Source organism: Euprymna scolopes, chromosome 19 (genome assembly GCF_053919585.1).
Source record: "Euprymna scolopes isolate OS-2025 chromosome 19, ASM5391958v1, whole genome shotgun sequence".
In the NCBI taxonomy this organism is placed as follows: domain Eukaryota; kingdom Metazoa; phylum Mollusca; class Cephalopoda; order Sepiida; family Sepiolidae; genus Euprymna; species Euprymna scolopes.
Window position 1 is genome coordinate 125,767,439 of NC_136500.1, and position 12,913 is coordinate 125,780,351.

The 12,913-nt window shown below is 30.6% G+C and overlaps 1 protein-coding gene across 1 annotated transcript; it reads left to right on the forward strand.

The window, feature by feature from the left end:
- The first annotated feature begins 851 nt into the window (after positions 1-851).
- LOC145240343 (L-xylulose reductase-like) lies at positions 852-12,592 on the forward strand. The gene is made up of 6 exons (XM_080103924.1): positions 852-926; positions 4,136-4,290; positions 5,122-5,164; positions 7,605-7,769; positions 9,317-9,434; positions 12,489-12,592. Exons 1-6 carry the CDS (start codon positions 852-854, stop codon positions 12,590-12,592), a joined length of 660 nt encoding a protein of 219 aa, XP_079960050.1.
- Positions 12,593-12,913: the final 321 nt, after the last annotated feature.

Below are 12,913 nucleotides of genomic sequence, written 5' to 3' on the forward strand. Positions count from 1 at the left end.
GAACAGATTAATGATAAATATTTTTTCTGTTTCGTTGAATCTGAAATGTAATTGTTTCGTTAAAGTAACTTATGTCTCAAAACCTATCAGACAGTAATGAGTTTCGTTTTGCGATATGTTGCACTCCTAAAAAAAAATAAATAAGTAAAGAAAGTTGAATTTCTTCTTACATTTAAAGTAAAGTTAGATAATAATTTAATTTGACCTTGATATTGACGCAAGGTTCATGCATTGCTCGTATATACTGATATGAAAACGTTATGTTTATCTTCAATAAAATTTTTGGATGATTTGAGAAATTTCTTAGTAGGACGGCACTTGGAGTAAATGTGGTATTATGGTCATAGATGATTCTAATTAAGAGTACGATAGACATTTTATAAAGTGTGAGAAAATGGGTGTTGTTGGTCATCCTTTATCAGCATGACTAGAAAATGTCTCGTACTTTGTTAAAATATAATTTTTATGTCTTGTGCAAATATTTCAAAGTGTAGTAGCTGTTCTATCTGTAGTCATTATGGGCAAATAGAACAAACAGAACTTTCCTCATATGTACAAATAAGGTTTGTCATAAAATTGTCATACTATTTATAGGCTGATTCAATTTTTATTCTCTGCTTTGATATTACTAGTTAAGTGATCTCATTGTTTTATTTTTTGTTTTCACGTATATCAGGCTGACACAAGGCTGTTGGCTCTGGAGGCTCTCCTTGGTGCATGAATTACATAACATTATGGTATGTTTATAATTCAGGAAAAGATAATTGTTGTATATTTTAATTTAATTTTTTTTGTTTGTTTTTCTGTTTTCTTATTTAAAAAATGCTGGAATTGGACGAGATGTGGCAAAGATGCTGTCGAAATGTGGTGCCAAAACCTATGCCCTCAGCAGGACTGAAGAACACCTGAAAACATTAGTAGCAGAGGTCAGATAATTTATTTTTTTTTACATATTATATAAATAAATGAAAATAAATTAAAAAACATGCTTATCAGGTCCAGAAGCCACTCGACGTTAAAAGTTAATGAGATGGATGAATTGTTAGTTGAATGATGAATAATATTTTTTATTTTTTTTATTACATTTTCATCCCAAACAAGGCGCATTGCCACTTTGGTGTAGGGGGCTACTATGAGGGGCAACAGCTACTGGGATACTATGTAGGGAGTTGGGCAGCAAGATGTCAGTTCATTATTAAAGTTGTAGATGTTGCATGGATTTTATTCAATAAATATTTCTAATTCCATTTCCTTTTTCTCTCTCATATGAATTAAATAAATTTTAAGTATGTAATTAAATTCTAACTTGCAACGTCAATTTTTAGAATTAAATATTTAAACTTTATGAATGTAATACTTTTTTTATGTTAATATTACTAATTTTCAACTGTTTTTATGTTAATATTACTAATTTTCAACTGTTTTTATGTTAATATTACTAATTTTCAACTGTTTTTATGTTAATATTACTAATTTTCAACTGTTTTTATGTTAATATTACTAATTTTTAACTGTTTTTATGTTAATATTACTAATTTTCAACTGTTTTTATGTTAATATTACTAATTTTCAACTTTTTTTATGTTAATATTACTAATTTTCAACTGTTTTTATGTTAATATTACTAATTTTCAACTGTTTTTATGTTAATATTACTAATTTTCAACTGTTTTTATGTTAATATTACTAATTTTTAACTGTTTTTTATTATTTCGCTTCACATTTTTATCTTTATGAACATTCCTATCATAATTGGAATTATTTTTATTTTATTATCAGATATATGCATTGACATCTTTTAAATCTCTTAAAATTTTAATGCAAAATTCTATTTTAAAAATAGTTTTACCTTAAATTATGTCTTAATTTACATTTTTCTTTCTCTTGTTTAATTTTTTATGGTTTGTTTTTACTTATGATTTTTTTTTAAATTAAAATATATTAAATTATCAGTAACATTAAAAAATAATTAACTTTAAATTAAATTATGCCTTTTTTTTACATGAATGATTTTATGGTCGTAAACACTTAAAAGCATTAGACCATTTAATTTGACAAACTTCTAATTCTCAATCTTTATTAGTGGTGCCATATGAATTCAAAGACATTTTTTTGTTCAGATATTCAACTAATATTATGAAGTATTTATCTTAAAATCTCACAGATTATAATACACTAAAAAGGGACATTAATAGTTTATTGGAAATTGATATTATTTACCTAGGTTTAGGGTTCCAATATTGAATCAAAACTTCTTGCCAGCAAAAGTAGTTCAAAATGAGAGTCAGCCAACAAACCCAGTTATCTATTATAAAGTGAAGTCGTATTCCTATCTGTTTAATATATACAAAAGGTGCGCTCGATATAAATGCAGGTGTAATTCAGGGGTCGGTCATGAACCTTTATTATTCCTGATATTCATAAATGATCTCCCTGATAAAATAGTCTCTGAGATAGGTGTATTTACTGACGACACCACACTGTATAACAGCACGAGGAGAAAACAAATAAAGACATATCTAAGGCAATGGCGGCAACCCTAGTCTGTAATGGAATGGGGTCAGAAATGGATGGTAACATTCAACGCTGCCAAGACTAAGCTCGTTTCCTTTAATAATTATATGAAACCTTACCAACCACCAATAGCTATGTCTAAAGATAAATTAACTGAAAGTATTTCATTCAAACTCCTCAGCTTAATGTTCACGAGGAACATAAGTTGAAACAGATACATTGAGAGCATTGCCAAGGCCGCTGTGAAGAAGGTGGGCTCTCTCTACCATGCTAGAAAGTTACTTACGCCAGAAAGTATCCTATACCTCTACAAGGCGACCATTCGCCCATGTATGGAGTATTGTTGTCGCATTTGAGCTGTTGCATCTGCTACTAGTCTCTCACTTCTGGACAAAGTTCAAAAGAAAGTCGCCAACCTGGCATGTCCTGAACTGTTATCTAATCTTAAACCTCTGTCTCATCGATGAAATGTTACATCCCTCTGCCTGTTTTACAAGTATTTTAATGGTGAATGCTCTGACGAACTACAAGCCCTTGTACCCCCTTGAGGTAAATACCCCTGACAAACAACAAAGTCCCACCCCTACACAGTAGAGATCCCTAGATGTAAGAAAGCCTTCTACTTTAATAGTTTCTTCCCCGGAACTGCTAGACTTTGGAATTCCCTTCCGGGTTCCTGCTTCCCCAACTGTACTGACATGCAGAAGTTCAAGTGTAATGTAAACAGACATCTTGCTGCTCAACTCCCTACATAGTATCCCTGCAACTTATTTCCCTGATAGTAGCCCCCTCCATCAAAGTGGCACTGTGCTTTGTTTGGGGTGAAAATGTTATAAAAAAATAAAAAATATTATTCATCATTCAACTAACAATTCATCCATCTCATTAACTTTTAATATCGAGTGGCTTCTGGACCTGATAGCATGTTTTTCTTTTATTTATTTTTATTTATTTATATAATATGTTAAAAATGTGCTTAAAAAAAAGTTAAATAATCTCAACGAGAAAACTTATCATACTTGCTAATGTCATATCTCTCTATATATAAAAGGCACTTTGTATATATGGGTCCTGGATATGACCTTAAATTATATCCGATGGTGAGGTCCCAGCTTGCAGGCTTTGGGGAGTATGGAGCCACCCTTTAATTGCCATTGCTCCCAGGTCCACTCTGACCCGGAGTTGTAGTACCTGTTAGGGTTCCAACTATAGGTTAAATAGAAACTGACTTGAAAAAAAACAAATATATTCTATTAAAAAATTTTTTCAAAATCAATGGATTCGGCATTAAATAACCTGAAAAGGGTTGATATGCCGTAAAACAAAAACATCCAACTTGTATGTGTAAACTTGTTCCCTATAGACTCTGAAACAGCTGAACCGTTTTTTCTTTGTTTTTTTTTATTTTCACTTAAATGTATTATTTTAGAAGTTCTACAGAATCTGCTCTGCTGGGCCTCAACTTCAGTATTCAATATGGTATCACTTCAATAACCAACATGGTCACAGAAAAGAACATAGAAAATCTTGTAGTCTATTTTTGTTCCATTGAATAAATTTACTTTCTTTTGTGTGTGTATTTTTTTTTTTTTTTGTCCTGAAACATGTTCTTTTATTACAGTGCCCTGAAATTCATGCCGTTGTGTGTGATTTGAGTGATTGGGACAAAACTTGTTCCACAGTTACCTCCCTTGGACCCATTGATCTTCTAGTCAATAACGCTGGCATTGGTATCCTGAATTCGTTTTTAGAAGCTAAGAAAGAAGACTTTGAGCAGTAAGTTTAGTTATTAGTTTTTCAATTATTTGGTTTCCACAGTTATTTTTCTTTCTTTTTTTTAAGAACTTCTATTTTTAGACAGGAGAATTATTACAGCCCATTTTCCTTAAATTGCTTATTTTCAAGCTCATTCATTGGTTAGAGGTGTCCATATTTAACAGTCTTCCATCATGTTCATTAGTTCTTCTGATGACATCATCATAACTGGTCCACATATACATAATTTCTGGCCTTCCTTTTTTTAAAACTTTTTTGATTTCCACATTATTAGTTAGCATACACATTTATTGTTTGGGCTCAAATCAAGTTATTAAGTTAGATTTATGTCCAAGGAACCTATATCTAAAATTTCAATTGTTTATACCCAAAATTGGTGGAGGAGTTTGGTAGAGTTCTCAAAGGTCAAATCGTTAAACTTTGACCCCCTTAACAGCCAAATTTCTGGCCGAAAATGGATTACAAAGATTTTCCCAAATCTCCATACCCTGTATATTAAATATTGAGTCTGTAAACTGAAAATTGACAGTTATTGTGTAGGGAAATGTACATACACACTTTCACTTTTATAGATATATAGATAATCATTGCAAAGTTTTTTCAGTCTTGTTTTAATTAAAAAATTATTGAAATTAGTAGGGCTTTTTTTAATAAAAATTATTGAAAACACTTTTTGTGCTATATTTTTTAAAGAATAATTATTGAAAACACCTTTTAAAATCTTTTAAAACTATAGTTTGTGTGTTTGCTATTATATTGTATTTGCCTCATAACTAAAGACGTCTTAATACATAATGTGTATTTGAATAATTTTGACTTTCAACCTTTCAGGACATTCAGTGTCAATTTGAATGCAGTAGTGAATGTATCACAGGCAAGTCAACTTTGATATTTCTGTGAATCTTCAAGAAAAAAACTTAATTTTCTCAAGGTTATTTTAACTCTTTTTGTTTATAAGCAAACTAAAAAAGTCATTTATTTTCTTTTTGGTTAACAACACATTGCATCAATTTCTTTTTAGAAAAAAATGAAAAATAAACACATTTATTCACCATTGTCACTAGTTTTGTATTATTAGAGTGGGCTATTGTTCAGGAGAGTTGGAGAAATGTCTGAAATTATAAAGCTTTCTGAAACAAAAAAAAATGTCTGCATTTCATAAATAAAAGCCTGTTAGTAAAACTCTGAGAAAGCAAGTTAATATGTTTAATTGCTATGTATGTATGCATGTATATTATTATTATTATTATTATTATTATTATTATTATTATAATATATATTATTATTATTGTAATATATATATATATACTATTATTATTATAATATACATATTATTATTATTATTATAATATATATATATATTATTATTATTATTATTATAATAATATATATATATATTATTATTATAATAATATATATATTATTATTATAATAATATATATATATATATTATTATAATATATAATATATATATATTATAATAATATATATATATTATTACAATATTAATAATATATATTATAATAATAATATATATATATTATTATAATATTAATAATATATATATATTATAATAATAATATGTATATATATATATATTATAATATTAATAATATATATATTATAATAATAATATATATATTATTATAATATTAATAATATATATATTATAATAATAATATATATATTATTATAATATTAATAATATATATATATTATAATAATAATATATATATATATTATAATAATAATATGTATATATATATATATATTATAATAATAATATGTATATATATATATTATTATAATAATAATTATATATATATATATTATTATAATAATAATTATATATATTATTATAATAATAATTATATATATATATATTATTATAATAATAATTATATATATATATATATATATAATGATTATGTAATTTATATGACTAAAAAAAACAAAATATTCCAATTGTTGCATCTTTAAGTAAGTAGTTTGTATGGACTCTGTTTTGGTCAGGGAGACTTTTTTTTTTTTTTTACATGGAGGTCACCACTTATCAAGGCCCAGAAGCCACTCTGGGATAAGGGTTAATACGTGTATAGTAATCAATGGGATAGTAATCGTTAGTAATGGAGATTTGATAAAGTGTCTTACTTAAGGGGGGGGCGGTTCATCAGGAATTTGTTTATATTAGACTTAAAGACATCCCAGTTGTAGTCAGGTGGATTTTCCTGTGTTAAGTGGCATAAGCCATTGAAAAATATATTCAAATGCATTTAGGTGATCCTCAATGATCATTGCTGTCTTCATTGTCGATTTTGGGGTTCTTGCTCATCAGATCAGACCCCTATTTTTTTTTTGCAAAATTAATCATTCCCCTTTTTCCATTTGCAAGTCAGCCAATGAAAAGGAAGCGTGTATTCAAAAATTAATAATAAAATTGCTATGTTCTTATCGAGTCGATTCATTTATTGGATCATTTAATCTAATCAAATTATTTTTTTAAAAATCATATGGGACTCATAGATTTAAACTTAAAGTAAAACTATAACAACGCAATCATAAATAACAGATGGAGTTTTAAATTACTGAAGTTAAAATACATAACCAAAACTTTCAGATGCCATGCTGGTTATAATTGTGGTCATATATTTCAACTGATTTTAAACGCTTCCTTGCTCGGCTAGTTGTAATAACTTGCAAATATCATAGTCGAAATTCTGCTGGGTCTCCCTGCTGTTGGCGGCCATTTACTTTTTTTTTTTTGACTCCATGCCTAAAGAAACTTCAGCCATATATATATATATATATATATATATATATATATATATATATATATATATATTAATTCTTATTATGAATATTTCATCTAATCTTATATGTATTATAATACATACTTAAATAATTGCCACTTATATACTACTAGAAAATAAATGTAAACCTAAAATATTTTGTGACTTCATCACCACCAGAACACAAGATTTTATGTTATTGACATAAATACACCTGTTTGTGTTGGCAAAAGTGTGTTCATTTTTATGGTGCTTATTGCGATCAATAAATCTTTTGTTTAAGCCAAGATATGTTCATCTAAACCGCAAGAACTTTCTCGTCAACCTAAATAATTTTCATGTGCATAATATATACTTAGATGATTGGCATCAATAAACATGACCAATTTAAAAAGAAAATGTTCTCTTTAGCAGTTTCTCTTAGTTTTTAAAAATTTATCACACATTTTTTTTTCATTTTGGATATTTTTTCTTGATGAAATCATTCTATTCACTGAAAATTGTTTCAAAATTTGTGCACTTCAGGTGGTTGTGAAAAGAATTATTGCAGATTCACGCAAAGGGTCTATCGTGAATGTCTCCAGCCAAGCGTCTATTATTGGACTGAAAAATCATGCTGCTTATTGTAGCAGCAAAGGCGCCCTTGATGCACTCACCAGAGTTATGGCCTTGGAACTAGGACCTTTTGGGGTGCGTGTGACCAGCATATATTTCATTAAAACTTTTCAAATTTTGAAATAATCTCTTTTCAAACGAAAGCATTTCAGTTGTCAACTTTGAACTTTAAAGCGTGTAAAATTTTAAGGGGGATGTTGTAGTTTGCTTGGAATTATTTGAAGATTATGACAATCAAGTCTTGTAGGAAAAAAAAAAAAAAAGAATACAGGGTGACCAAAAAAAACGGGCCCCAACTCTAATTAGGCCTCGTTTCTTAGTGTTTTGTCCGAATGAAATGAAACTTTGGTCATAACTAGTTTATTATATTCAAAACATCACATCAAAACACTAGGGTCTTTGGCCTTTGTTTTCTCCATTGACTGTAAAATGCTCAGAAAAACAATTGAATGTCCACTGTTTTTTTTTGGGGGGGGGGGGTCACCCTGTATGTGCAAATTTTTTTCTTCTCCTGGAGATGAGTTATACCTCAAAGATTGAAGAACTTAACACCACATTACCGTCCTGGTGCGATACATCATGTTGATAAATATTTTATAATGGAAAAACTCAATCATGTTCTGCAAAGCTAAACAAAATTTTTGTTTCTGTATAAAACAAGCAAACCAAACACCATGAATAAATATTTAAAGATATAAAGAACTTGAAGTATAAAAACGTTTTACAAAAATGACTGAATTCAGCATTAAAGAACTGGAAAAGGGTTGGTATGACATAAAACAACCAAACCAGAATTCCGTCTTTTTTGCGTCACTTACATTGAAATAGATGGAGATCTAAACTGGCAGCATCCGAGGCTCTTCAGATAATGGTCACTGAACGACATGGTATCTAGCATTCAAGTGATTCCTAGATGCAGGTTCTTGTTGCTGAATAAGAGATCATTTGAATCTAAATATCACAATGCAACTTGACGGCAATAAATAAACGAGCAAGGCGGTATTAGTCAACATCCGTGCATAATGCAGCCAAAGAAACAGAACACATGTCCTCGCATTCATTTGGTCCTTCGAGATGAACAGGGGTCAAGTATTCAAACGGTGACCACTACTATGGTAACTATCTTGTTAGCTACAACTATCGAAGAAGAATACTCGTTTCAGGACAAGTCAAATTAATTTCCGAACAGAACAGTTTTGCATCACTTTTATGTTCCATTACGAAATTTAAAATAACAGCATATACTAAACTTTATGTTTGGAATCCTTGTTGTAATTTTGATCAAGATCCATTAGATGATTTTGATTCTAGAAAATGTCTCAACCTAATTAGAGTTGAGGCCCGTTTTTTTTGGGGGGGGGTCACCCTGTATATATATATATAATGTGTATGTGTTTATAATAGATGTGTGCTTATAATGCTAATGTAAAGTAAACCCAATTAGTGCAATATGAAAAGAATAAAGCAACAGAAAGTGCTTCTTCATGTTTTGAATTATTTAATTTATATTTCAACGTTATAACTTTATTTACAAAATGTTTCAAAGTAACAGTCGTGAATCATGATCTTTTTTTTTTATGCCCCAATAAGACTTCACTTATATTTTGAATTTTTTGGTTTAGATTCGTGTGAATTGTGTCAACCCAACTGTGGTATTGACAGAGATGGGCTTGACCTACTGGAGTGATCCAGCCAAATCTGAAGCCATGCTCAATCGAATTCCATTGAAAAAATTCGCTGGTAAGTTAAAAGATTTTAGCTTTTTTCATTGTCCCCCACCCCCAAGGATTTTTCTATTTTTTTGTTTGAAATTGCATTTTCATTGCTGAATGGGCAGATACTTTTATATGCATCCAGGCACCTCCAACAGAACTTTGATTATCGGCTGTCACACTTAAAATATTTTTGTTGATCTGTTATGCTTAACTAGCTAACAGTGCATAATAGTCAAGCACCTCAGCAGAAATAACCTTCTTAGTGACATGCAATATGGTTTCCGTTCTGCTAGATCTACAGCAGATGTGCTAACGGTTATATCTCATAAGATTAGTGAATCTCTCGACAAAGGCTTCCTTTCTAGGGCAATTGCTCTTGACATATCAAAGGCCTTCGATAAGGTATGGCACAAGGTCTACTTCACGAGATTTCCAGCTACGGTATAACTGGAAACGTTTTCTCAATTATTAAATCATTTCTCTCTGATAGGCTCATAAGAGTAGTGGTTGATGGGCAGAAATCAGAGGCCCACAGTATTAATGCTGGAGTCCCTCAGGGGTCCATCCTGGGCCGAACTCTTTTCCTGATCTACATCAATGATCTCCCAAAACACATACTTAAATCATTTGTGACATTTATGCTGATGACACGACCATCTATGGCAACACATCAAAGGCCGTAAATGACAAAGTTCTCTCTGATTCTCTCTCCTCTGATCTTGAGCGCATGGTACAGTGGGGGAAGAGGTGGCTGGTTACTTTTAAAGCATCCAAAACCAAGCTTCTATCTTTACATCATCAACGCTCTGAACCCCATCTGGCATCAATTGAAATGGATGGCTCTCGTCTTGGGGAGGCTCCATGTTTTGACAAGCATCTGGGATTGACCTTTACTCTGAAATGGAACACGTGCATCAAGTCTGTTGCCAAGGTCGCTGGAAAAATGGTAGGATCCTTCTACCATTCCAGAAGATATCTCACTGCTGGTGCAATTCTCTATCTATATAAAAGCCAAGTACATCCAAGGATGGAGTACTGCTGCCATATCCGGGCAGTAGCTGCTAAAAACAGCCTATCCTGCCTTGACAGAGTACAAAATAGTCTTTGTGTCTTAGTGGGGGGATGCCTTTTTCTCTTCTCTGCAACCTCTCTCTCACAGAAGAGACGTTGTGAGCCTGTCATTGTTTTATCATTATTTCCATGGAAAGTGCTCGTCTGAGCTCCAATCTCTGGTCCCCCCTCGCCAATCTTTCACAAAAAACACCCGTCTAGCTGAAACTACTGTCAATAATTTTCCCCACTCTTTATCTATGCCTAAATCAAAACGTAGATTCCATGAGCAAAGCTTCTTTCTTAGAAGTGCACGCCTGTGAAACTCTTTTCCGTTTGCCTGTTTCCCACCTGACTACAACTTGGATGTTTTCAAGTCCAACATCAATAAATTCCTGATAAACCGCCCCCTTAAGTAAGACATTTTATCAGATCTCCATTACTAATGATTACCGCGATATTGTCCCATTGATACATGCAATAACCCTTATCCCCCGAGTGGCTTCCGGGCCTTGATAAGTGGTAACTACCATGTAAAAAAAACATTGAATTTTCTCAAAATTTCCAATTCTGATGTAAAAAGAATGAGAAATGTTGATTAAAAATTATGTTTTCATAATATCCTCCTCCATCCCCCTGTTATTTGACATGAAAATAGTTTAACAATATGGTCAAGCTGAGATAAGTAGGTCCCGCAGACGAGCCTCGTTCTGATATTCAGAAAATTTAGGTTAACAACTGGTGAAGCTACCGAAAAGTCACCCTTTTGAATAAAGAAGGATATAAACAATATTTTTAAAATTAATTTCTTAATTTTACTTAAAAACAAAATGTCAACACATATAAAGAAAATATTTTAGAAAATAATTTCTTAATTTTAAATAAAAATTGATTGTAAAGAAATCTTTTTTTTTGTTTTAAATAATTATTGAAAAATATTGCAAAGTGTTTACATAGCTGGTTCTTTGGGATAATAGGGGCGCCTGAAACCTCTTTTCCAAAACGAAAAAAGCTTTAGTATTTTTAATATTTTAAAGAGCTTTTTTTTTTTTAAAGTTTGAAACACAAGTAGTGGCTAGTTAACTTAGAACAACAAGTGCGCATGGAGGAAATTCTTCAGGGTTTAAATGTATTATAATGCTTTTATGGTGGTCAAAAAAAGTTTTTCAGCTGCCATATTACTTCCCATTTACTTGCCTCCCCACGTGGGCAGAGTTAGACACAAGGTCGGTTTTTAATGTAGAGAAGCATTTATTACTAAAAAAACGAAATGGTGAAATATAAAAGCAAGTTAAGCTAAAAGTTAAAAAAAAAAACATGTTTTATTTTTTTAATTCCAAGAATTAAAGAAAGAAAAAAATTCAAAGAAATGTTGAACGTTTATTGCTATAAATATAACGAAGCACCGGTGTCACATTTCATACAACCTAACTGTCAAGATTTTTCAGAACGAGGCTCGTCTGCTGGACCTACTTATCTCAGCTGCGCCAACAATATTTATATGAATATTTAATTCAAGAAAATTTATGTCAAAACTTGTAAACGTTTCGGTTGCTGTAACTTTAAACTGTCTTCCTGTGTATCTTGTCAAACTCGGGAATCTTTTTACCAAACTCGAATCTTTCTTTGTTTTTAGTAGTGACATAATGAATAAAGTATCTAAGTACAATTCACTTCTAAGTGAAGCTTTTCTGGAGGTCCAAGGTTCAATCTTTAGTGCGGTGTGGGAAGTACAATGAATACAATTGAAAATTACGCAAGACTTCTACTTGGTCATCGCTGATAGATTAATAAATTTATAAGGTAATAATGGTTTTTATTATTGGTATTATTGACACTTGAAAACAACTATAAAAAATAATATTAAGGAAATTAAAATTTGTTATTCTCATTACAAAAATGCTAAATCTTTTGCACATACATACATCATCATTATTATTATATATGTATTATTATATATGTAATATATATACATACACACACATTGGTCTTTATTATGGAGAGTTATTAATTGTGCCTTTTTTTCCAGAGGTTGAAGATGTTGTCTACACCATTTTGTTTCTGCTGAGCAATAAATCCATGTCAACCACCGGTTCTGTTCATCCTGTTGATGGAGGCACCCTTTGTTGCTAATAAATCTTTGACTTGGATTCCATTTTTTTTTTCTCTGAACGATTCTACTAAGTCTTCTTTCCAGAAAATGTTCAAAAATTATGGTGCTAAAAATAAAAAATTGTGTTTATGCAAAACTTTGAAACAATATAAGTAAAAATTTTCTCCTCTGCGTGTTTTGTCATTTTTTGAAAGTGGGAACTATTCCCAATATGTTATGCATTATTCTATTCTCATTGTGAACTATACATATATATATATATATGCATGAATAAATATATATTATTCCAAACAATTTAAAACAAAAAAACTCGGAATAACATTTTTGCATGGCTAATGACC